This window comes from Centroberyx gerrardi, chromosome 23 (assembly GCF_048128805.1).
Source record: "Centroberyx gerrardi isolate f3 chromosome 23, fCenGer3.hap1.cur.20231027, whole genome shotgun sequence".
In the NCBI taxonomy this organism is placed as follows: Eukaryota; Metazoa; Chordata; class Actinopteri; order Beryciformes; family Berycidae; genus Centroberyx; species Centroberyx gerrardi.
Window position 1 is genome coordinate 2,548,715 of NC_136019.1, and position 26,533 is coordinate 2,575,247.

The window sequence follows — 26,533 nt, forward strand, 5'->3', positions numbered from 1 at the left end:
GGTGTAGTGCGTAGAGAGACTCATCCCTGTGTTAGCAAGCATCCGCCCTGCTAAAGTGCTCTTGAGCAAGACAAAACGCTCCAAGAAACTGTGATTCTTTGTCTCCGGCCATTGAGGTTTAACTCAACCAGTCAGATTATTTCTTCCTCCAGAGCAGAACTATTTGTTAAACTAAAACCCCACTCTGCGGTTGTGTCAACAGCAGAAATAATCTCCACAGGAAGGGGAGGGTCTCACCTACATTAGATCTTAGCTGTTATTCAGTCTGATGCTCAGACAGTCAGCAGCAAGACAGCATGGAGGTTACAGCTCTCTGCCTCAGACTGTGTGAGTACTGAGTCTGTCTTTCTATTTCTATGAGTTTTACAAATGAGAAAAAAAATATAAAAGAGGTTGCTTGAAGTTGAAAGCAATCAAAACACTGTGATCAATAAAAACGAGGCTTAGTAGCAGTTAGAAATGGTAGTGATAGCAACAAGATAATATTTTACAGATCCTACACAAATCATAAAGTAACTACTGTGTGGAATTGAAGAAATTCCTGTGTGTGAGTGAATATGTCACATTGATATAAACTGTATTTATTTACATTTACATTTTAGACCTCAGCACATTTAAGATCCATTGTGTCTTTGTCATGAGTCCCTGATGGAGGATTTCTGTAAAAAAAAAAAAAAACGTTGGTTTTTCTGTACCAATAAAGATGTTTTTAGAACATTCACCAGCCTCCAAGAGAAGCTGAATTTGTTCTTCCTTTCATTTACATTTTAGGCGTTTAGTTGCTGCTCAAATCTCTACATCAGTAACATTACAAGCAGCCAAGAGTCAGAGGTCACAGCAACTTGATGTCAGATGTAATACCCCAGTGTCCCTAGAATGATCATTTAAGATAGAAAAGTGTGAGGTAAAACAGTGAGAGCCAGTTGGAACAGTTGAGTATTTTGTGGGTGAATTGTTTTTTTAGCTAGCAGACATGTATCTACCTATAAAAGCGTCTATATGCGATGTACATCTATCCTCCTTTGTTTCTCCAGTGATGAATGTATTGCTGCTGCTGGTTGCACAAGTTCAGCACGGTTATTGTGCTCAGAAAGGTGGTAAGTAGCAATTAGTTTTCAAATGCTGACAGAGCAAACTATACATTACTTCTCTCCATGCCCACACCAAAAAGCCTGACTGATTTAAATTTAAACCTTAACATTTATTACTGTTTCACAAGTGCTATATACCTAAATATCTGATGTGTCTATCTGCATAATGTAAAATTGACGTCATTCCTTCATATTTGCAGTTAAACTTGAGTCGAGTTTTGCATTTTGTGAAGAGTTCAGTTCCAAAACATACAGGTTGAGAGCGGATGCTTCAGTCCGTCTTTGGTAAAAGTTACTTGTTTGAGTCAAGGGTAAAACAATACTACAAAGAAAGAAGCCACGGTTCTTTTTGTGTGCAAAAATTAAAGAGGCTTTTATTTTCTCTGGGTAAGTTAAATGTTTTGGCATAGGTGCATTCATCAGTGGTTTTACAAAAGAAGAGTGCCATGGCTTCCTTTTTTCAAATTTTTATTACATATATTACATATCCATTAATGAAAAGCACAACAAGTTCATCATTCAATATGTCACCAAGGCTTAAGTTACCTTTTATCTGTTAAAGGTACAGGTAGAGTCATTTGTTTTGATTTTGTGCTATTTATCATTTTGTTTGATGTTATGTTTTTCAAATAGTGGATATTTCCTTTAGGAATAAATTTCTTAATTTGATGTCTCTCTTTCTCTCTGTTTCTCTCTCTCAGATTTTTGTATTGTTCCTGACAGACTGCAGCTCTTTGAATTTGAGTCTGTCTCTTTTAAGTGTGAGGGGTTTGATGGTTCGACTGGATGGAGAGTTATGAGGAAGATCAAGGGAGTAATTAAGACATGCGCTACTAACTGGGAAATGTCAAAAGGGTTGTCCTGCACCATTAAAACTGCCCTTGCACCAGACAGTGGAAAATACTGGTGTGAGGCTGGAAATGGAGAGAGAAGCAACTCTGTCAACATCGCTGTCACCGGTATGTTTATAGTAACTGAAGAGTTCAATTCCAAAAACGCTATATATCCATTAAAAAATAAATAAATAAGTCATTACCTGAGGTCCATCATTCAGTATCTCTAAAATATAAAGAATTCAGTCTGTAGAGGTGTGATCATTTTGTAAAGCAAGTACTTAAATTACCTATTATCTAAAAATACCAGGATCTGTTTGAACCTTTTCTAGCAGTCGTTTCACTCTTAAGCTACTACTCACCACTATCATCAATCAAACTTTCACAATAAAAGCAAAATTAAAATCAGAAATTAAAAGAATGAAATCAAGCGAAAGTAAAAGAGGAATACAAATATAAAAGGAAAATAAAAATAAATAAAAGTTGTATGTTTTGCTTCATACTGTATGACTGTTCCTTAGCTAACAGCCAGGTTAAAAAGGTGTTTTCAGGACTTTAGAGCCAGTTACGGAAAAAGGAGCCATATTGGCCTTGAGTGAATTCACATGTTGAGGGTGGGAACTATATTCTTATGCTTATATTCATGTGGCTGTATTTTGACAATATATATAGCTTTTTTTCACTCCCTGTGGCTGATTATCTGATTGTGTATGAAACTCATGTTTAACATCATGAATCACACGTTGTTCAGCTGGGTCTGTGATCCTGGAGAGTCCTGTCCTTCCTGTGATGGAGGGAGATGCTGTGACTCTGAACTGTACAACCAAGACTCCCTCCAACCTCCCAGCTGATTTCTATAAAGATGACTTCTTCATCAGGACCAGCTCTGCAGGAGAGATGACCATCCACAGTGTTTCCAAGTCTGATGAAGGACTCTACAAGTGCAGCATCTCTGGAGTTGGAGAATCTCCAGAGAGCCGACTGGCTGTGAGAGGTGAGACAACAGTGTTTCCAAACTAAATTAACACAATTTGCTTTTTGCATGGCCATGTTTCATGAAGATATGTGACGTCATGTACCTACTTATGTCAAGACCTCAGTGTTTGACACTTTTACACTTGGTAGAAAGTCCATTCATATAACAATTTTATGAAGAGAGAAATAAATGTCAACTTGTATTGTAACTGATTTTAATCCGCTTGCTGTTCCAGAAGGGTAAATAATGTGGGAATACCTGCAAAAAAATTATTTTGTGGCTCAAATGTATTCTGCAATCTATAATAATTTTATTACAGCTCACTACATATTTTTACATTGAGATTGTTGCATTTCTTTAACTTTATCATGTTCTGAAACACAAACACTACTTAACAAATAATTTTAACATAAAAATTCATAATTTCACTTTCCAATACAAATCAACATGTCAGGATTTTTTTTTTTTGTAATCAAGTGACATTATCTTGATACTGGTGGACTGAGATGCTTTTTTGTTGCCCCAAAACATCCCAACATCTCTGAAAAGTCAAACTGGGGGATTTAGCCATTAATACAGACTGATAATGTATATATATCCTATTTATTTTGTTATTTTAATAAAAATAACTTTTTCTCATCTTTCCAGCATTTCACAAAGAGACTCTTCCTCTCCCTCCTTTCCCTCATCCCCTCCTCCTCCTGATAAAGGCTGTTGTCATCTTTTTATTGATGGCTCTGGTGTTGATGGTGGGACTGTTTCGATGTGGGAGACACAGAGGTACAGAAAAATAACTACCGACTAATATGAGTAACTGCCAAAATAAAGGCAACACTTGAGTAAATAAGGGCTGCAAAGTACATTTAAAGCAGGTTCTTCTAAACAGGCTTGGTCCCTAGAATAATTAAACAATTAATATCCCATCATGCTTAAGGTGTGGCATCCCTCCAAATAGAGTTCAAACACTTGTAGAATCGATGCCAAGGAGCACTGAAGCTGTTCTGTTGGACCAACATCAATATCTTTATTATTCGGTGGGGGTGGGTTGCCTATACTCTTCTGGAGCAGGAGATACAGAGTTCAGAGTAGAGTACTATTTAAAGTGATGGCTTCAGACGTGATAATTTGAGCTTCTCTGAGAGAAACCACGCGAGAAAACCACAGACAGAAAAAGGTAGAAAGGCCCCTCTCTAGACTCTGTAGCAACGAGCAAAAGTTTATGTAGTTTGACTCCTGCAGTACAACAGATAATATAGTTTGATAGACTAACTTAGAGGCATTATGTCTTCAGGTATCCATATAAACTACCACAAAACATGATGTGTAATATCTGTTGTATCTGTAATTCCTCTCTCACACTCACTCCCTCCTTTCGTCTATAGGTGTCTCACTCAGTCACTTTGCCACGTATTACTTCCTGTTATGTTGACCTGTTTCAGTTTTTTTCAGCATGATACCTTCTCTGCTTGCCTCAATTAGTGTCATGAACGTGTAAAAAAGAAAAAAGATCTAATTTTGTGCATAGGCAAGCCCCCCTTATGGAAACCATTGTAGTCAATGGAAAATAGAGCATCTTTAAACATCAGTTTTTTCACTTATGGAGCATTCAGTCCTTCTAAAAAATAAACTACAGACATCTTTACGTTTTCTAGATAAAGTACGCAAAATATCTGAATCAAAATGTGGGCTATCAGGGATAAAACAGCCGCCATTAATACGGAAATATTGATTAGCCGATGAGTAATTAAGGTAAAGATATTTATGGATTCTCTTTACATAAATTGTATTTTTCTAAATTGAGGTTTCTATTTGTGTTTCTGCAGCTCAAGGTGTGAGGGAGAAGAGCAGCTGTGATGATGTCATAATGGAGGTAGCCATGTAACCTGGTTCATTACAGTCAGGTACATCGAGGCTTTTAACCTTCATCATGCTTTTTTTAAATTATTCTCATCTGTGTATGTGTTCAGCTTTTTGAACAGGAAAAACAAGCTTGTACGTTCCTCAGAATGGCGAGTGAGTTGTTGGGTGATAGTTTCTCCTGTTGCTGTCTGTTATTATCTCATAAATAAAATCGACTTTTATATTCTTTATTCGATTTGTTTCATTACTTTCTTGTTTAATCTGTAACATATTTTTTAAAAGAGGCTATGCAGGTCTGCCACATACTGTGACTATTTCAAGAAATGAAGATTCTCAGAAGTGAAGTCAGATAAAAACATTTGTAGTGTTTTCAAACCACACCGTCTCTGAACTGAGGCTGAGTTTTTCAGAAGGGTTTATATATTTACAACAGAGACAAAATAAAGTTTATAACCATGAGAAACCCTCTGCAGAATAACCACAGCATCTCTACACCTCTCTGAATAGAGTCTGTGGGTTTGTTTTAGTGTTGACAAGTTACTTACCCAGCACTAAGGTCAACTTTTCATGCTAACAGCTGCTGAAACTGTGATCTCTTAACTGTTTTCTGCAGCTAGACCCTGACATGTCAGGACAAACAGCATTATGGGAAGGATCAAGCAATACAAGGACTGTTGCAGATGAACTTCCAGCAGAGAGGCTGCAGAAATGGTTAGACTTAGACTTAGACTTAGAAAACTTTAATGTCTTCCAAGAGGCAATTTGTGGTACAACACAGAACATATAGACACATTTAAAGCACATCAAATCAAATAAACAGAAATGTCAATAATCCAAATCCAAACAACAACTTGGTTCATAGAGAACGCAGCAAAACTGGTCTATATGCTACTGTTTCCCCTAATTTTAATGTATAAAACAATTAAAGAGCTTTATCCAACTAAAGGAATTACATTAGTATTGTTTGCAATGGAGAGTTTTAGTGTCCCATGGTCTAAAGTTCACATGGTCTGGAGGCCTTTCCACCCCACCAGGGAAAAAACTTCAGATTTCAGGACAGACATGACATTTATCGAGCTTTATAAAACGGATAGTTCCGGTCCTTGATTATGATTGGCTGAGCTGCGTTCGAAGTCGTTTTAAAATACTCTATAAACACACACCTGTGACCGCATCACATCAGTATTACTGCGCCAAACAACTTGTCTGTGTCTGCGTCTGTGTGTTGCTTGGCAACCATTCTGCTAAATGTCGCTGAAGAACTACATTGCTTGGCGGAAGAATGATTATTTGTTATCAATAAATTATTGCATTTTTTTGTTGCTGTGTGTTTATTTTGTGAAACCTTGCCAGGTATATGTAGTAACCGTTTTATAAAAGCAATAAGCCCCGTGAGGCCGTGGTTTACAGTGATTTTAAAACAGCTAAGGGGCGTTGTTAGGCACTCCGCGGGTAAACCACGGCCTCTTGGGGCTTATTGCTTTAATTTACAATGATCCAACTTCATTTATTCACACACAAAAAACATTAAGTCACCTGATGTCACATTATACAGGTGTGATGCACTGATGGAGATCCTTATGTGAATTCTCACCAAGGGATAATGCACAAATTAATTATCACAGTATTATAATACATTCAAAACAAGCAAAACAATACAATCAATCATGACAGAAAGAAAATACAAAAATATAAATATCCTATGATAAAACTAAAATGTCAGTAACTAGTGTCATCAAAAATTGGGATTTGAAATAGCATTCTTATTTGCAGTTTTATGTTAAGATTTGACCTTCTGTCTCTCCTGTCGCTCTGTTTTTTTCTTCTTGCATCTTAAATCAATAAACTGAGCTGCTGAATTGCATTTGTTTTCCTTCAGTTCCTCTAAATCAGCGCAGTATTAACTAGCAGCTTGATATTTTTGGCAACAGATTTGAATGTTTCCTGCTAGTGTGTTGATGTTTAGTCTGCTGTCTTACAGTTGGTCTTGTCTCCACTACATGTGAGCTCCTGTTATGTTTTGTCCTGCAGTGTCAGTCCTGTATTGTGTGAAGTCAAAGTGTTTTATTTATTAAATGCACAGTATCACACAAGGTCATTCTGAACAATGAAATTCTTAGGACAAGGCAAGCAACAACTACGTAGTAGGCATAAGAAAAATATTTTAAAAAAAATATGTATATATATATATATATATATATATATATATATATATATATATATATATAAAATATTAAGTGTTAAAAGAGTCATAAATAAGGGCAAAGATATCAAAAGTACAGCAGTTCCAGAGCTAGTAAAGAAGGGCAATATGGACAGTAAGAATAAGAGTATTAAATATTATAAGGAGTATTAAATATTATAAATATAAAGTGTAAGAGTGCTATTCTGTGGGTGAGTGTGGGGGAGGAGGAGTAGGAGGAGATCCCTGGCCTGGGCCTTTCACACCTGCTTTTCCTACCCATTGAGGTGATCATGTGATCAGTGTGATCACTGCTGGTTGAGAAGCCTGATGGCCTGGGGATAAAAACTGTTTGTGAGTCTGGTAGTCCGTGCCCGGATGCTTCGGTAACGTCTACCAGACGGCAGCAGCGAGAACAGTTCACAGCTTGGGTGGCTGAAGTCTTTTATGATTTTCCGTACTTTCCTTTTTTTTTTTTTTAATTTTTATTGGTGAAATAATAAACATTAATTACTAGCATTACAAACAAAAAGAGTGACATAGAAGATAAACAAGACAGACATAATGGGCAGACATACAGACAATAACATAAAGCAGCTATGATGATGTATGTAATGATATGATAAGAATCCGGGGGCGGAGATTACAGGTTGGCATGTGAAGCAAGGAGTGTGGCATGTGTGGCGGAGAGAGAGAAAAAGAGGTAATGTTGATGTTATAGTGAAAATAAATATATAATGTAACAGCAATATCATTATAATAACAATAATAAAATAATATGATAATAATATAATATTACCATCACTATCATCATTATATACAAGACAATATAATATAATATAATAATGACCATTAATAATTGCATTATAATAATATAATTACATTTATACAGCAATGAGGAGAGAGGCCAGACCGGGGCACCGGAAAGGCGAGCGAGAGGCCCCCCACCCGGCCCTCCAGCAACACAACCGGAAGCCCCAGCGGGAGAGAGGTGGTGCGGGTCAGGGAAGGACCCAAACCCCCTCCCTCTTTTTTTTTTTCTTTTTTCTTTCCTTTTTCCCTCTTTCTTCCTTTTTGTTAGTTTAGTTTAAGTTTTTAGTTTTGGGGAGATCTTGCTTTGAGCCACGCCCAGGCCCAGAGGAGGGCGCTGGCCCATTGCAGGTTTTGTGACTTGTCCTGCCTTGGACCACTCCCAGACCGTTTGGCAGGGAGTCTGTCCGCTAAGGAGTGACATTCTTTTTTTTCTTTGATTGTTTATTTGTTTGTGGGGGTTGTTTTTTTCCCTTAAGAGGGAGGGAGGTAGGCCCCGCCAACCCCGCCCCACATCCGCCCCCACCGGAGCCCCTGCCGTGCCAACAGAGCGCCGGGCGGGGAGCCACCGCCCGCCCCCCCCCCCAGCCAACCCAGCCAGGCCCCACATCCCATCGCTATTGTTTGACAGTAATAATGTCATTATCACAATTACAGCAACTGAAGATAAAAAATAAATAAATAATAATAATAATAATAATAATAATAATAATAACAATTCTATAAATCAATAAGTAGTATGTAAGTCTAAAAGAGGAGAAAAGAAAAAGAAAAGAAGAAAAAACAAAAGGAAGAGCAACAACACTTTTAATGTAAAGAATGAATAATAAAACAAAGCAAAAGAAAAACAAAAGATAAGTGTGTGTGTGTGTAGGTGGGTGTGTGTGAAAATGCAATGTTTGATTGTGGGTAACAGATGTCTCATGAAGATAATATGAGTGTAATAATAACATTAGTAAAATTAAAAAGCAAAAAAAATAAAAATAATAATATACACAATAATAACGACAATGATAATAATAATAATAACAGCAATAATAATAATAATACTAACAATGATAACAATAATAGTAACAACAATAATTATAATAGTAATAACATCACTGGTAGCATCAAAAAGAAAATAATCAAGGGAGAAAAAAAAAAAAGAGGCAAAAAAAATAAATAAATAAATAAAATAAAATAAAATAAAAAAAACAAAGAACTTGATGATTATGATAGTAGTAATGACAACAATAATAACAACAACATTATTAATACGTAGTTAATAATATAGTAATTAATATAGAATGATGGTTCGCAGGAGGGAGGGATAGATTAGAGGGAGCTAGTGGGGGGAGGGGGGGTGTATGTTTGTTGGGTGTATGTGTGTGATACCTGTAAGTGTGCAAATGTATGTTAGATTAGAAAAAAAAAAAAATTATAGGAATCATTGCATTGTGGATTGGAGATCAGGCAGTAGCGGAGGTTAATATATTGATGTGCTTTCCTGAGGCATCGTGTGTGGAATATGCTTTGCACGGTGGGGAGGTGGCAGCCAATGATGCGCTCCGCTGTGTGTGTGACTGTCTTGTAATCTGTCAGCAGCATTTAACCAGCTCAAACTCTTTGTCCACCTGCTGGACTTGGTGAACAAAACTGATTCTGATTATGACATTAACATTATGATTTTCCACTTTCTCTCATTATTTACACATTTATTTATCCCATTATAGAAGTTTGTGTAGCAGAGAGAGGACTGAAACATAAACACTGGGAGAGCTGACCTGAAATTCAAGTATAAGGCTGAATGAGCAACCGGCTCAACTCATTTTCACTTTCTGATATGTTAATGTGTGATTTAGTCATGTGACACAGAGGATGTGAATAGAGATCAATAAGCTGCTCAATGTTGACAAATTCTATAATTATTAAGTTGTTAAGCTGTTGTCTCCTTTTCCTTTCTCTTTCTCCTTCAATTTCACTTTGATTTGCTCCTTCTCGTTCTCTGTTTTCCTTTTATATTCTGTCACATTAGTAACTTCTCCCTCTTTGATCTTCAGTGCTCTCTCCTTCTTCTGTAGCTGTTCATCAAGCTCTGCCTTTCTCCTCTCCAGATCCTTTTTGACCTCTAATAGAGGCTTTTTTCTCATCCCTTGTACTATCCAAATCGCTGACTGAAGCTTCCTCTCATTCTCATTGTTCTCCTCCTCCTGTCTCTCTACCTCCTCCAGTTGTGATTTGAGTTGTTCTCTCTGGCTCTCCTGTTCCTTCTTCTGTCCCCAGTGTTGCCTTTTGTAGAGAAAAGGTATGAAATTGAACACACAACTGTAGGAGCACAACAGAAATGTGATGGTGAAACTAAAAACATCAGTTGTATATTAAAATGACAGCATATAAGACATTTTACTTGCCTTACAGCATATGAAGCATTTCATTCCAAAATGAGACATGAACAATAAAAAACAAACAAAAAAACCCAAACTTTTCTGACAAATTGACTGAGAGCATGTGAGTAAAATTCAATATGGAATACTATTAATTTTTTTTCCACCCTATAACTTTACAAAATCTTTTTTTTAAATTAAAGTTTAAAGTATTTTTTTATTTTTTTATATTGAACAATAAACCCTTCATATCAGTATATCCATCAAAGATCTGTGATAGTAACTTTACATTAAGGAGAAGAAAAATTAATTTGTGACTTACTGAGTTTGTTTTGTCTCCATTTCTACACAACAAAGACGACTGCAACAATACACATGAAGACAACAGCCAAGACGATGATGATATAAACAGCAGAATGAGATCGGACCGTGAAGAAATGATCTGAAATGATAAAACACAGAACAGCATTTATATAAAACTAGACCTCAGCTGTTTAAAGCTAATAAAGTGTCCATATCATGACTTTAGAAAATATTTTACCTGGAACATGAATCTGTGTCTCCCTGGTCTGGTTGATGTTCTGCTGTTGAACTCTACAGGTGAACCTGTTGGTGTCGGTCTTCTCCACAGTCACTCTGCTGCTGACAGTATAGAGGCCATCAGGACCTCTGACTGTCTCTGTAGGTCCAGCAGAGAGGATGTTTCCCTCACCGTCCAGCCAAAACACCTCAGGCTCTGGGTACCAGCCTTTAGATTCACACCCTAAATCCACTCCACTGCTGTCTTTGGTAATCTCAACGACAGGAGAGGAGACAGCACCTAATGATGAGTAAGAGGAGGAATTTAAAACAATGGTTTCAGTAAAAATGGAATAATGATACTTGGCACAGCATATCATCTGGATGAACAAAGATGAAGAAAACACGCACAATGATCATATGCCCACTTACCAACAACAAGCTGAACAATGCAGTTTCTACCCAATGTAGGAATGAAGCATCTGTATTTTCCCTCATCAGAGAGTTTCACTTTAGAGAGTTTCAGTGAAATGTCTCCATGTTTCAGTTTGTCGATGAACAGCGACGTTCTTCCCATGTAGGACGGATGTTTATAACTCACAAGTTCCCGACCGTCATACCACAAATGGACAAATCTGGGGTTCAGGTCAGGTCTCGTCCACTCCAGTGTCATGGCAACAGCATCCGTGGCAGGTTCCAGGTGGCATGGCAAAATTACATCATCGCCAACTATTGACACTATTGGCTGAGGTGGACCAATCACCTGAGGCTGACCTGGGAAGAAATAGCTCTCAATACAATGCTGGCTTCTTTTTCTACTGATATGGAATGGAAATGAAAAGTGAAGTGCTGGTCATGGCTGCTGCATTTCCCGTGCATTGATTGAAAACCTGGTTGAAATGTGTTGTTGTTTTGCTAAAAGTTGAAATACTGCAGATCGGAGTTTCTGAGTTTTAGTTCTATAAACATTTACTGTACATCAGCTGTTGGAGAGCTGCAGAAATAATGTGATTGGCCAAGTTAAACCTCAATGGGTGGAGCCAAAGAGCCAAAGTTTTTCTGTTAGACTGAAGCCCAGTGAAAAAGGCAAGAGAGTAGAGGATGCTAACACTGGATAAACGCTGCATCCCAGCCTCCAGGAGCTGAAAGCTCCTCCCGGTCCACACAGCAGCTTAGTGGAAGTTGTTCTGAGGAGAAGCTGCAGGCAGAAATGTGCGGCTCCCTCCATTCCCAGCCCCCCTTTCACACTTCGTTACATCTGGCCAATCACTGCGGAGGGGGGCGGTGTGTTCGGACGTTTCTGTTTCGAAGAGTCACATTTCCGAACTTCATCCCCCCCCAAACAGAAGCCCCCTCCGACCTTCAGAACACATCTGAAACCCTCTCAGACCAGAGTATAAAACAAGCTTAATGATGTTTTTGTGTGTAATTTACCTCCACATGAGTGTGTTAGAAGAAGAAAGACAGCAGTGTGATGGAAAACCAAGACACTGAAGACTCTGAGCTGAGATTTAAGAGACAGTCCGTCCTTCAGGTGAAGCATCCTGGAGTTCTGAAAACTGACATGAACCAGTTGTGAAATGTTAATTTCCAGGAAGAACATGAGGAAGAAAAAATGCGTTCTCAAGTGGTATTTATGCAAAATAATAAAATCCAAATCTCTTCAACCAGTCAAAAATAAAGACACTACTGAGCAGGCTTAACAAACTTAAGCCAATATAATTACTCAAGCTAAAGCTAAGCCAAAGGATCGTTAGAGGTTCAGACCTTAAGGGGAAAGAAGACCAAGCAAGTTCCACCATCCTATGACCCTTAGATCAGCTTACTATTAAGTTTCTTAACACTTAGTAATTATTGCTCTGAAATCCTTATTTGTAGTATGTATCTTCAGTCATTCTGAAAGAGTGTCATCTTTCATGGCTTTCTCATTTTGGAATGAGACTCTTGAATTAGGAGAAAATAAATATAGTTGCTGACCCAGCAGAACAGGCGAGCAGTTTTCAGTCTTCCTAGTTCATTCCTGTTATGTTTGTCTGATAAAATGTAATTAAACATCTTCATCCACCATGTTGGATGATGTAACAGGGGACCTGCTCCACAGCCCCCCCACCCCCCCCCCCCCCCCCGGTCATTTTCCATGTTCACCTTCATGTACATAGGCATTAATTTTATTTTAATTAGGCTATGAGTCGAGTGACAATCCAAACACAGCTTCTGTGACTGTTTCAAACATTACACTTTTACAGTTTTCACAAAAAAACAACAACAACAACATTCTGCTACTGAAGGCTATGTGTGCCCTTTATTGGGCAATAAGATAAGATTACACTTTATTGATCCCCTAGGGGAAATTCAGGCATCACAGCAGCGGTGTACAGTACAATGGCAGAACACAGTACAGGAAATAAGGGAATAAAAAATAATACGGCAATGTAGATAAATATAACAAATGTAGGCTGTTTAAAAGTCAGTTTAGTATCATCAAAAATTTAAATGATGAAATTATTATTAGCCTATATTTCATGCACAGTTGGCCTATATAGCTTTGATCCCAATAAGTGATTCCATGTGAAAAAACTAGTTGTGGTTCAGAGGAAACCTCCAGCTGTGACCAGTTTTTATTCTAAAAACAGGTGATGATGTATAGGCTATTCTTTTAATTAAAAGTTAGGATTAGCAATGCTAGTATAGGCAACATTTAATTAAAAAGAAAGAAGAAAGCCTACATACCTGACCTGTTGCATGCCTCAGAGTCGCCAAACCTCAGAGGAAAGTAGACCGCACGACCAAAGTCCTCAAATAAAAAAATAAAAATCACATGTACCTTCACCCTAGTCAGCTGCTCTGGGTCATCTGTTTACTTTGTAATTCCTGTCTGCTGCAGCCTAGATAAAAGTTCATGTCTATTAGATTTTAGTCTATATCAACTGTGATCATAGGCTATGAACACTATTGTGACTGTGCTTTTCAATTTGTTTATAATATAGGGCTCTAATAAAGTTTGACCAATATGGGTTTTTGAAGGCCAGAAGCAATGGCGATATTTTTTTATTTTGTGCTTCAGTATCTTTAAATTTCACCATGTTCTTACCCAAAAGTTACAAGTAGCCTGTTCAATGTTCCTCACCACTGAAACAGACACTAAAATTCTCCACTGAAACTCAGATAATTGAAATAGTTTTAGTGTTAGCAGTTCTTAAAGGCAGGGAGACCCGCCCCCCTCCACCCTCACCAAACACACACACACACACGCACACACACAATTTACAGACAAGATTACTGAAAAATTTAATGAAAAAATAAAATGTGCAATGAAAAAAAGAAAAAAAAAATCATTTCAGGGTTTACAGACTGTTTTTGTTTTTCTGAAGCTGTGAGCGAGGACCTCCATCATATCAGAGGTGTATGTCATGACTGTATGACATCTGAAATTTAATAAAAGGCCAAAGTTAGCCAACCGATATTTCGGTCTAACCCTAACTAATAATATTGTGAGTGTGCATGTCTGTTTACTATAACCTACACTAACACTGTTCTGCATAACTGATCACACTTTTGTCATTTACTTTCAACGTTGTTGTGAGCTACTTGAAAATAAACAGCTGAACTTTGGACATCACCAGCTGCAAAGTAACTGATTACCACTATTATAAAATACTACAGCAGGGTTATCTTAGCAAACCAGGAAAAATAAATGTTTATGAGCTAGGTGATAGGTCGGTTGATTTACTGCAGGGGGCAGAGTGGGACCTTTCATTCAGAGAGAGAAAGGGAAAGAGAGAGGGAGGCAAGAATGGGAGAGAGAGAGAGAGAGAGAGAGAGAGAGAGAGAGAGAGAGAGAGAGAGAGAGAGAGGAAAATGTGATACCTAAAATGTGATATTTCTACAAAGTGCTTAATTCCCTGCAGGATGATATATGGAGTTTGTCCAGGTCGTCTATACAGTATGTGTTCTCTGCATGTGTTTATGTAAAAATATCCTACATAATGTCACCATGGTGAGATACCAAACCATCTTAAGATCAACTGTCCCTAATTACAAATATTGAAACCTCAGTAGCAGGGTGACCTAGTGGTTACAGAGACTGTCCCGTAGCCAAAAGGTCACAGGTTCAATCCCCACAGCAGCCAACTTGACCATCAACAGCCCCATGTTCTGTCTAAGTGGGCCGAGGGAGCAAGTCAACAACGATGTAGACTCCAGGAGCGTATCTTACCCAGAATTCATTGTGATCTGTCGTTCCTGTGCACGACCCACCATGGTGGAACAATTGATATATAAGTAAACAAACAATATTTAGAGGATTTAGAGTTATTTATGAAATTAACCCTAACCCTAACCCTAACCCTCATTTGCAGTATTTGTAGCCTTATTCTGTGCAATTTCTATTATTTATTAGTATTATTAATTATTAGGCCTGCTTAAGGGCAAGTGCGTTCCATTTCAAATATTCTGCCCCCCCTCAGACTCCGCCCCCCTTGCTCTGCAAGTGGCCACTCACGTGTTGTATGGTGCTACCGAGTGCCGAGGGGAAGTGAGAGAGGGCCTGTTACATGAGAAATGAAACGCAGGAACTGACTCCCACCGACACTGACCTCTGACCTCCCTGTGGACGAGGCGACAGTGTGATACTTTCATGGGAGGAGGGGCGAGAGAAAAGAGAATTTCCCTATAGAATCGGTACTGAATCACAAACTTTCGTCTTTCGATGGCTGTAAGAGGCACATACTGGAACATACAGGTTGGAGTTTCAGTTCCACAGACATTTCTCGAAAGGCAGAGCTGCTCTGGAGGCAGAAATAATCTCATTGTTTGAGTTAAACCTCAGTGGGCGGAGCCAAAGAACCTAACATTAGACATTCGTAAGTAACGTTAGACTGAAGCCCAGTGAAAAAGGCCAGAGAAACTGATAATTTGAAGCCTTGTGCTCTGCTATAAACTGAAAAAAATGCAATCTAGCTACTAAATTGTTTGTTTATATTTTGACCTTAGATATTTTCCTTCTTTGCCTTTCTAATTTGCCAGTTAGTTAATTTGCGCCCTGAAAAACTGTAATTCTTTCCACTGAGGTTTAACTCAACCATTGAGATTATTTCAGTATTTCAAGATTAACCAAATAACATAACACTTCAAACAGGTTTTCTTTTTTTATATATGAATCAAACCCCAATTGAAATAATCTCCACAGGAAGGGGAGGTTCTCACCTACATTAGATCTTAGCTGTTATTCAGTCTGATGCTCAGACAGTCAGCAGCAAGACAGCATGGAGGTTACAGCTCTCTGCCTCAGACTGTGTGAGTACTGAGTCTCTCTTTCTTGTCATTTCTCTGTTTTACAAATCAGAAAACAATGAAAAAGGAGGCCTCTTGAAGTTGAAAGGAATCAAAGCAATGTGATCAATCAAAACAAGGCTTATAAGCAGTTAAAAGTACTGGTATTGAGTTTAAAATGTCTTTTTCCTGTGTTGTTCCATGCCTGGCTCCATCTCTGTCTGACAAAGTAATTATTTTATGTGCAATACCCTATGTGCGAGTGAACATGCTGAAAAAATGGTAATCAAATTTACATTTTAGGCCTCAGGACATTAGAGATCCATTGCTTCTTTGTCTTTTCTGTACCAAAAACAACATATTTTAGAATATCCATTGACCTCCAAGAGAAGCTGAATTTAATTTCATTCATTTTAAATTTGGTGAAATTTAATATAATTGGCGCTCAAATTTGTAGACATGCCAACCTGCCAACATTACAAGCAGCCAATATTAATGAGTACAAAAGTCAGAGGTCACAGCACCCACAATATTTTAGCGATTAGCATGTATCATGTATGAGAGAAGTGCCAGGTAAAGCAATGAGAGACAGTCTGAGGTTTTTTTGTATCTGAGTATTGTTTTTTTTAGCTAGCAGACATGTATCTAAAAGCATCTATATGTGATATTTCTCTCTTCCTTTGTCTCTCCAGTGGTGACTGTATTGATGCTGCTGGTTGCACATGTTCAGCACGGTTACTATGCTCAGAAAGGTGGTAAGTAGCTGCCTACAGTACAGAAACACAAATTAGTTACATCACTATTTTATTTGTATCTTATTGTTTATTTTTGCAGGGACAGCGCACACTTAAAAGTAATTGCACCAGAGTTAGCTGGCAGCTAATTTACATTTGTTGTCCCTGGGCAGGTAGACCAAAAAAACAACCACAGAACAGCAAATACACGTAAACAGATAAAAGCAGATACATAAAGCAGCACGATACATAAAAGTCCATCAGTGTGAGATAGATACAATCAGTACGATAAATACAATACATACAAAGCCATCATTGGTGGTGACACATCTGTGCTGACTTCAGCCAAAGCTTGAGGCTGGTTTTAAACACTGCAAAGCTTCCTGAGTTTCTAATGTTTGTGGGTATGGAATTCCACTTCCCCACCACTTTAACTGAGAAGGCAGATTGACCAAAGGCTGTCTTTCTGAACTGCGGTGCCCAGTCACCCCTAGAAGATGCTCTAGTCCTACTGGCACTGCCACTGCCGGGATAGGCCAGGCATCCTCTAAGAGGAGGGGGTGCGAGTTCATGAATAATTTTAAACATCAGGCATGTATCAGAGTAAAATAAGAAGTTATCAAAATTGAGGAAATGATATTTTTTTCAGGATGTTACAGTGATGATAATCCCTTGGCTTTTTATCTAGTACTTTTAGAATTTGTTTATAGAGTAGGTACACAGGCTTGTGACCAGGTTGTTATGCAGTAAGACAGATGGGGAAAAATCATAGTATGTACAAAAAGCTTTGCAGCAGACGGAGACAACTGGTGCCTGATGCTCTTAAAATTATTCAGATAAAATTTAACATTGCTGACGACCCTACTAACTTGTTTTTTGAAAGACAGGTTTGTGTCAATTATAATGCCTGGATATTTAACATCTGTCACAGATGTGATGACTTCACCATTAATTAAAATGTCAGGATTAACTGAATGATTGATCCTCACTGTGAAATACATGCATTAAGGGTCAAGCATGAATTAGCTAGCTAATCCGACACCTTGCTCATTGCAGCTGTCAGTTTGGCTGCAGCATGTTCTTTAGATCTTGCATGGGTAAAAATCACAGTATCATCAGCATACATTTGGATGCGAACATCTGGACTTACTTGAGGGAGATCATTAATATATATACTAAATAAAATTGGTCCTAAAATAGACCCTTGAGGGACCCCTACTGTACAACTAGCAAATGAGGAACACTTATCACGCACTCTTGTACATTGTTTCCTCTTATTTAAGTAGGATTCCTTCCAGGTCAGGGCATTGACAGATAAATTAAATTTAGAAAGTTTTGAAAGTAAAACATTATGATTTACTGTGTCAAATGCCTTCTTAAAATCTAAAAACACGGCTCCGACAACACCACCATTATCAAGATGACTTTTGATTTGTTCAACATAAAATCAATTTGCATTGATGAACCTTTTTTAATTATACGTTACTTCCAGGTTGATGTAAACCTTCTAAACCTCTATTCCTGTTTCACAAGCGCTACATACCTGAATATCTGGTGCGTTTATCTCCATAACGTAATAAAGATTCCTTCATTCATTCATATTTGCATTTAAACATAAGCTGTGTTTTAGATTTTGTGAAGAGTTTGGTTCTACAACATTACATATCCAGGTTGAGAGGGGATACCAGGGTGCTTCCTTGCTAAAAGTTGCTCGTTTGAGTCAAGGAGGGTAAAAAGATACTTGAAAAAAAAGAAGCCACTCTCTTCAAAAGTAAAAAAAGAAACTTTAGAGTGCCATTTATGAAAAAACAACAAAATACTGAAGTTCATTATTCAGTGTCTCTAAAATCTAGAGGCTCTAGTCTGTAAAAGTCTGTTCTGTTCTGTCACCAAGACTTAAGTTACCTTTTATATCTGTTACAAGGTGATTTTGTGCTATCTATCATTTTGTTAGACATTATGTTTTTCATTCAGGAACGGATTCTTAATTTAATGTCTCTCTTTCTCTCTGTTTCTCTCTCTTAGATCCTCGTATTGTTCCTGACAGACTGCAGCTCTTTGAATACAAGTCTGTCTCTTTTAAGTGTGAGGGGTTTGATGGTTCGACTGGATGGAGAGTTATGAGGAAGATCAAGGGAAACATTACCAGATGTTTCACTGACTGGGGGCAGTCAAATGGGACGTCCTGCACCATTAACGGTGTCTACACAACAGACAGTGGAAAATACTGGTGTGAGGCTGGAAAGGGAGAGAGAAGCAACTCTGTCAACATCGCTGTCACTGGTATGTTTATAGCGGAATAGTGTTTTTGGAATAGGTTTCTGTTTTCTATGTCTCTAAAATTTCTGTTTAAAATAAAATAAACTTTTATACAACACATGTTGTCCAGCTGGGTCTGTGATCCTGGAGAGTCCTGTCCTTCCTGTGATGGAGGGAGATGCTGTGACTCTGCGCTGTAGAAACAAGACGAGTCCCTCCAACCTCACAGCTGATTTCTATAAAGATGACTTCCTCATCAGGACCGGCTCTACAGGAGAGATGACCATCCACAGTGTTTCCAAGTCTGATGAAGGACTCTACAAGTGCAGCATCTCTGGAGTTGGAGGATCTCCAGAGAGCCGGCTGGCTGTGGAGGGTGGGATAAACTTGTGTTGTAACTTATTTTAATCCCCTTGCTGTTCCATCTGGGTAACTGAGGTGCCTGATGTGAAGATATAGTCTTCTTGTTCCACTTGTTCCAAGAAAAATCTATAAACAAGTAAAAATGCAAAGGAAGGAGTGAAATTATTTCAGTGACCCAATTTTTTCCATACTTCTTTTAAGAATTGAAAGACTAATTGAAATGGGTTTTTTTTTATGTTATGTTTATTCATTTTCTATCTTTATTTGTTGCTATGTTAATATAAAAAAATAGTTGCATATTGCTGTATTAAGACACCACCTTACCTCAAAGTATTAGAGCATGCACTTTCTATCAACTTTGCAGCACTTCACAAAGAGACTCCTTCCTCCCATCAATCTCCATGGATTGTTGTCACCGTTTTATTGGTGGCTCTGCTGATGGTGGGACTTCTTCACCGTTGGAAACACAGAGGTACAGAAAAATAACGACCTACTAATATACTGTAATAAACCTTACTGGATGTAAGAGCAGCTAAATGCTGCCACCACCTGGGAGGAACCGGTATGGTTTAGTGTCAGAGCCTTTAAATAAATACAAAATCCACTTTATTTAAATATTCAACTCATAAGGCATGGGGAGCAAGATGAGGATGTACTACCAGGAGGGCAGGTATGGCCTATTGGGCCCGAGAACAGCAGGATCTCCCTGAAAGTTTATGGACACCACTATAAAAGAGCTAGATATGAAGTCGACTAGTTTAACCCCTGCCACACAGTACGCTAATGCACAACACACCACTGCACTACAAACTTCACTGCAAGTTTAAAGCCCGTGAGCTAAATAGGAAGAAACCACGCACCCTCCATCCCAAGAGCAACAGCTGACTCCCCCTGCATATTCTCCCCTACAGGCTCCCCACGCAACCTAAAATCGCTAAAACGAATCTGAGTAACAATAAGACAGAGACAGGACCGTACGAACAACAAACATAGAACATGTACAAAGTACTCAACTCGCCCGATTGGCGAGACCCTCCCCCGGGATCTGAGCTTGTGGCGCCGTCCGACTCCCCGGGGAATCACGGCTTCGTCGGGCGGTGCAGGACAGGATTACCGGACCACAGGATTACAGGACCAGAGGACTACAGGACCACAGGATTACAGGACCAGAGGACCACAAGGCAACAGCATAACTCCCCCAGCCAACCCCGCTGCCCCAGACTGTCCTTCTTTTTCAGTTCTCAGCGTCTCTCACCCTGCTTGTCATCGCCCTCAGGTGTAGGCAATAGTGTCTAATTAGTTTGCCCATTGCAGGGAGACAGCACCCCCTGCTGCCTCACTACACTATATAAGTAGGCTAACTGCCAAAATAAAGGCAACACTTGAGTAAATGAAGGATACCAAGTATTTTGAAAGCAGGTTTGGTCCATAAAATAATAAATCAGTTTATGTCCCATCATGCCTAGAGTGTGGCATCCCTCCAGTAGAGTTCAGACACTTGTAGAATTGATGTCAAGCAGCATTGAAGCTGTTCTGGTGGACCAACACCCTGTTAACACACTTTATGTTGGTGTTTACTTTATTTTGGCAGTTACCTCTAGCTCCCTTCCCTCCTCTCCCATCCATCCTGTGTTGCTATCCAGTGTCTTCATCTATATCATGGGTGGGATGGGTTGCTTACTCTTCTAGAGGAGGGAGATCAGAAGAAAAGTGGTAATCCTTGAGTTTTTGTTTTGTTTTGTTTTGTGTTTTTAATCTGGCTCTAATTTTGGTGCTAAGTGCTCATTGCCGTGGTGTTGTTAGATGCGTATCACCTCATGGATCCAGAGAGTAACTCTTTCACATACATATTCATTCATTCGTTCATTCATTCACTCAATCACTCACTCACGGTTAGCCTATCTGCCCCTAGTGGTCATTAGCAGTCATGGCAGTGTCCACAGACGACACTGAACCAGGATAATTCACTCGCCTCTTCTCTGTATGCTGGACTGTAGGGGGCTTCACATCTATGACACTGTGTCCATGTTCTATTTTGTCTCTGTCTTTGTTGCTAAGCGTTCATTACCATGGTGTTTCTGCACTGCACTTCCCAGAGATCACCTGTCAATCAAACAGTGTGGGCGGTTCTGTGATCTCCTTGGATGTTCTGTTGATGCAGTTCGAGTTTCTCTTTTTTTTTGTCTGTTCAGCAATGGTGGCTATCGCTGCTCATGCTAACTACCCAGTCCTTCTTCTGTAAACAAACTGGAAACATAAAATGCATCACTTCCTGTGCAGCAGAGGATTTTTCCCAAAGACCTACAAGACACGGGGGGTGAAAAGGCTTTTGCGGCTGTTAAACAATTGCAAAAAACAGAGACAAAAACAAAAACATGTGATTCACAAACTACCTGCAGAAGGTGGAAGGTGCACTTAATTGCGCTGCCAAGGAAATAGCGACAGTACGCCATCACTGTTCATGCACATGCATTTCAACGCAAAACAACCCCTTTCTAGGCAAATGAGGCTCATTAGGCCTACAGGGTGCGTCCAATTCACAAAGATGATTCCTAATTGCCACTCGCAATTAAGATGAAAGCTGGCAGTGACAGAAGTTTAAAAGGAATGCGATGCTGACACTTTCCAGTTATGGCAGCTGTGATTGTAGCCAGGCAAAGGCATCAGCAACATCCTAGACACGCTCTTTTGAAGAATATCTTTCTTCAGTTAACTGAGCCCGAAATTGTTTGCCGTTTATTATTGACTTCTTGTCTTCTCTTCCTGTTTTTCTATTGAAACTCAAACCTTTTCCAATTGTGCGCTTTAGTGGTGGCCTGTTTTTCCTCGGAGACGCCAACGCCAGGATCAGCGTCAGGCGAGGGGGATCAAACAGGTGAGGAACGCAGAACATGCATTGGTGTATTGATATATTAATGTTAATATTGTATTTGCTGGAATTCTTCTTTCTTTCTTTCTTTCTTTCTTTATGCCTAAAGGCTTCTTCCATAGATAATGAAGTAAAACAGCTAGAAAAGGGAAAATATAAATCACCAGTTAAAATCATATGGTTGTCAAAATTCACCACCCTGCACAGTTAAGCTTGCAATGATTTGTTTTTGCAGGATACCAAGCAGAAAAGGTTTAGAAACACTGTGTTAATAGACTGACATTTGTTCTGTCTGTCTTGCACTGTCCCTCAGTCTGTCTTGGACTGTGTTTCATTTCAGGCGTTATAGACGCTGGTGATAATTTGACCTTCTCATTTCATTATTCAACCTATAGTTGAGTGTTTTGTTCTGGTATCATCTCATATCGTTTCATGTATTACATGGTTTGTTTGTTTGGAAGTGATTTAAATTATCTCATCCCATTAGAAGATTTTTTTTTCACTTGTGTAAAAAAAAAACAATCTTAAGACTCATGTTCACCTAAATGAATTTTCAAGATGTAAAGAAGGATGTTTACCTATGTATACCAGTCTGCCTACCTACCTGCTACCTGTCTGTAAGAATTTGTATCCAGTTTATATTTCCCTACCAAGTTTCTCTGTTGAAATACAGGTTGACAGTAAAAGTTTTTTTATGTTTCAGTCTCTGGAGGAGCCAGTGTGGCTAATCCACCCATGACGACGTATGCTGTCATCACACAACACAGGAAGGAGAGAGGTACTTTACTCAACGTTATTTTCACTTTACTTTGACTTGACTTGTGTTCACTTTGTGTGAAGCGTAAGGCCACAGCAAGTTCAAGTTCAAGTTTATTGTCACATACATTTAAAAAGTACAATGCACATTCAATGCAATGAAATGCATCTACCTCTATCTCAGCCCTTAAAAACTATATATGAATAAGAATAAATAAAAAAAACAAAAACAATACATAAGAGATCCCACAAATAATAATCACTATGAGTTATGTAAAGTGCTACTGTTCAGTAACTATCAGTTCAGTATCTAACCACCTGGGGGTAAAAACTGTCTTTGAGCAAGTCTGAGATACAACAATGTGTATGTTAGTTACTGGAGAACTTTAGAAGCACATGTGGTCTTCATTTTGAGAAACACAAACTGCTACACGTAGCACCTTTGATAAGGTACAACAGCTTGAAAAGGAAGAATAAATCACTTGTTGTTCACCACCCTGCACGTTTACGCTTGCAGCAGCAGTTGTGAGTAGACAGCAGAAAAGGTTGAGAAACACTGAGCTATTGAACTGACGTTTGTGAAGTAATTTCAAAAGTCTGTTTAGCTGGCGGACTGAGTTTTGTTTCACACGCTTCAGACGCTGATATTTGAGCTTCTCTGACAGAAACCACACGAGAAAACCACAGACAGAAAAAGGTAGACGGCCCCCTCTCTAGACTCTGTAGCGATGAGGAAGACTTTATATAGTTTGCCTCACACACTACAACAGGTGATATAGTTTGATAGAGTAACTTAGAAGCATTATGTCTTGAGGTATCCATACGAATTCAAAACAAAATGGTAGAAATGAGTTACGACACGTGTAATATCTGTCTCACTCAATTTTTCTCTCACATTCATTTCCCCTACTGTCTCTCATTCAGTCACTCCTCACTTTCTGCTGGGTATTAAATATCTACTCAACATTTTGATGTTGAATAGATGCTGATGCAACGACCTGCTCCAACGTTGAAAACCTGTGTGAATACAGCGCCAAAATGAAAGTTGAGACGACGTCTGTAGTCGTCTGTGGCTGCTACCTGCATCGTTTTGTGAAATCGGGACCTAAATATCATTCTGATATCAGTTCAAAACTGTTTCTAAATTTCTAAATTCTAAAATATGTTTTTTTTATCATGCCATAATATCACATTGTTAAAAGTTTTACAGTACGCTCCTTTGCTCTGTCTATCTGCCACCCATTCACTGACTCACACTGTCCCTCTCTCTCTGTCAGGTGAGGATGCCCCCGTTTACTACGCCTTGAGCCTGGGTGAGACTCCCCAAGCTTTTATTACCTTAATTACAGTATTTATTCCCATATGAATTAGTTATTACAAAGGTAACAGCTGTTCTCCTGGTGTTGATAAGAACTATGAACAATGCTGCAGCTGGACCAATAGTCAAGCTGTGACAAAACACCATGACCATGTCTAGGGATCGGTTCACACCAGTGGTTTATTTGAAATCTGGACGCCTGAAAATGTGAGTTAATGTGAGTTGGTACGGTTTTGTAGGAGTGAGAACCAACTACAGCTACCAACGACTCCAAAACACAAGGTTTTATGGGTATAAGGAGGAGGATTTTGACATTTAATAGCCAGTAGTTCTTCATGCTTGGAAAGCCTAGCATAACAAGATGAAGTCTGGACTGATGCTCATATTCAGCTGTTTCTGGTATGAACACCAGAGAAGAAGAATCCATCAGACTTAGCTAAATTTACACGGACTGAATTTGGTTTGATCCCCGCTGCGCTAACCTGCAGAATGACAGGTCACCAAAACTCTGTCCAATAAACAAGCTGCTTGTGAGTCATGTGACTTTTTTTTTACAAACCCTGGTTCACCTGTAATTGAGCAGTGTGAACCTAAAGGAACCAAATACAAAAATGCGACAAAGTCAACTTTTCCGCTATGGCTCGGACCAAAGAAAACAAACTGTACTGTAGGTGTGATCAAACCCAAACTTGATTGTGACGATGGCAGAGCATCTTCTAGTGACAGACATGGCATCTGATTGTGTTCTATAGCTCAAGACACACTGCCAAACATGTCCACCTTAAACACGTTATTTATTATCATATTCAGTCTTAATGTCTTATTCTTCTTAAGGCAAATAAAACATGCCCACAGGCTGAGATAATTCTACTTGTTTCCAAAGCAGAACCAGGAGAGTCCAGCTCCTCCACAAGGCCGATTCCCTCAGCAAGAACCGATCCACTTTTAACAGACCAGGACTGTTTCTATTCTACTATCCAGTAGGTGAGACTGAGGGTGATACTGACCTTGAACAGAAATTATTCTATCCTCAAAAAAGAACTATTTTATGAGCAATTACTCAAATTTTTACCCATACTGGGCTTCACTTTCTTGCTATCAATCATCAATTGAAGTGTCACGTTTTTGTTTTTTTTTGTTTTCAAATTAAAATAAGGCAGTTTTTTTTTTATAAGGTTACTTGATTCAAGAAAATTCTTAAAGCAAGTTGAGTTTTATTGGAAAAGTGAATTTATCTCACCCCACTGATTTTTATGACTTGCCTCGATAGATAAATGAAATGAGGCCAAATAGAGGTTTAAATAACTTGTCAACATCAATATTTTTGCAGTGTATGCTATTTTTTTCACCATCCTGACAAATGTTGTCTGTATATCCTGTGTGTGTTACAGGTCACTGAAGGAAGAGACACCTGACGGAAGGAGGGAGGAGGGACTTTGTTTAAAGCTATGCTATGCTCTGTGTGCGAGGGTGGAAGTAACAAATCACACTCAGTGTTGTTACAGTAACTGAGTAGCTTTTATGTGAACTTGTACTTTTGTTTGTATTTTTTGAAGTCAGTAATTTTACCTTTACTTTGTATGTTTTGACTAAAATGTTTTATTTTTCTACATTTTAAATCTAATCAATTACAGAGTACAAAAATTAGAAACTGGCCAATCCTAAATTACATACATCAAACCTGCAGACATGTGTGAAGGTAACGCTAAGTTAAATTAATATTAAATAACATTAATAACATTAAATGCTGTCATTTCTCCATGATAACACCTTCGTCAACTCCAGCTACAGTATTTTTGGTTTGAGTTAGCCTGGTTGTTGTTGAGCTAGTTCACTAGCCTTGCTAGCTGTTTTACACCAGTCATTTTAATACTACAAAAAGAAAAAAATTCCCTCTAAATACTTTAAGATTAAAAAGGTTAAAAAACAGTTACTGGTGATGAACCTTGTATTTATGATCCCATTTAGTTTCCTGTGGATAACTGGCCAATCGTAGACAACGTCACGTCCAGATACTTCCAGCAGCTACAGTGGAGTTTGATTGCAGAAAATATTTCAGCGATATAAAACAATGCAATGCAGCCATAAGAGAGGTGTGGCTACGATCATAGACACGACCCATTATTCACAAGTTGGCTAGCTAGCTATATTTCTATGCACATATACTCACATGTTCACACCTGTTCTCTGGGGTTTGGCGAAAGGCATTCTGGGAAACATAGGAAATCACTAACTGAAGAAGTAGACGAGGCAGCTTGAGGGAAACATACCACAACAAGAAGTAGATTACAACACATTAGGCTACTTCGACTTGAGCAGGATATTT

At 38.7% G+C, this 26,533-nt stretch overlaps 2 protein-coding genes across 2 annotated transcripts; one reads left to right on the plus strand and one right to left on the minus strand.

Moving 5' to 3' along the window:
* Positions 1–10,462: 10,462 nt before the first annotated feature.
* On the minus strand, positions 10,463–14,789 carry LOC139910122 (butyrophilin subfamily 1 member A1-like). Its single transcript, XM_078281809.1, has 4 exons — positions 14,717–14,789; positions 11,070–11,411; positions 10,660–10,938; positions 10,463–10,560 (listed from the first exon to the last, which is right to left on the minus strand). Exons 1-4 carry the CDS (start codon positions 14,787–14,789, stop codon positions 10,463–10,465), a joined length of 792 nt encoding a protein of 263 aa, XP_078137935.1.
* A 4,847-nt stretch (positions 14,790–19,636) lies between these two features.
* On the plus strand, positions 19,637–25,904 carry LOC144543523 (uncharacterized). The gene is made up of 6 exons (XM_078291591.1): positions 19,637–19,736; positions 22,074–22,139; positions 22,837–22,911; positions 24,167–24,202; positions 25,091–25,187; positions 25,599–25,904. The coding sequence occupies exons 1-6, from the start codon at positions 19,703–19,705 to the stop codon at positions 25,717–25,719; spliced, it is 429 nt and encodes a 142-aa protein (XP_078147717.1). The 5' UTR covers positions 19,637–19,702; the 3' UTR covers positions 25,720–25,904.
* Positions 25,905–26,533: the final 629 nt, after the last annotated feature.

Bases quoted from the DNA above. Each gene is read 5' to 3' on its own strand.
- LOC139910122 (XM_078281809.1), bottom strand. From the start codon at position 14,789: ATGGGGCTGTTGATGGTCAAGTTGGCTGCTGTGGGGATTGAACCTGTG. The intron at 10,939-11,069 runs GTAAGTGGGCAT...ACTCATCATTAG, and splicing joins CATTGTTCAGCTTGTTGTTG to GTGCTGTCTCCTCTCCTGTC. The intron at 10,561-10,659 runs GTAAAATATTTT...TTATCATTTCAG, and splicing joins GACACAGATTCATGTTCCAG to ATCATTTCTTCACGGTCCGA.
- LOC144543523 (XM_078291591.1), top strand. From the start codon at position 19,703: ATGGTGGGACTTCTTCACCGTTGGAAACACAGAG. The intron at 22,140-22,836 runs GTGAGGAACGCA...TTTATGTTTCAG, and splicing joins AGGCGAGGGGGATCAAACAG to TCTCTGGAGGAGCCAGTGTG. The intron at 25,188-25,598 runs GTAGGTGAGACT...TGTGTGTTACAG, and splicing joins TGTTTCTATTCTACTATCCA to GTCACTGAAGGAAGAGACAC.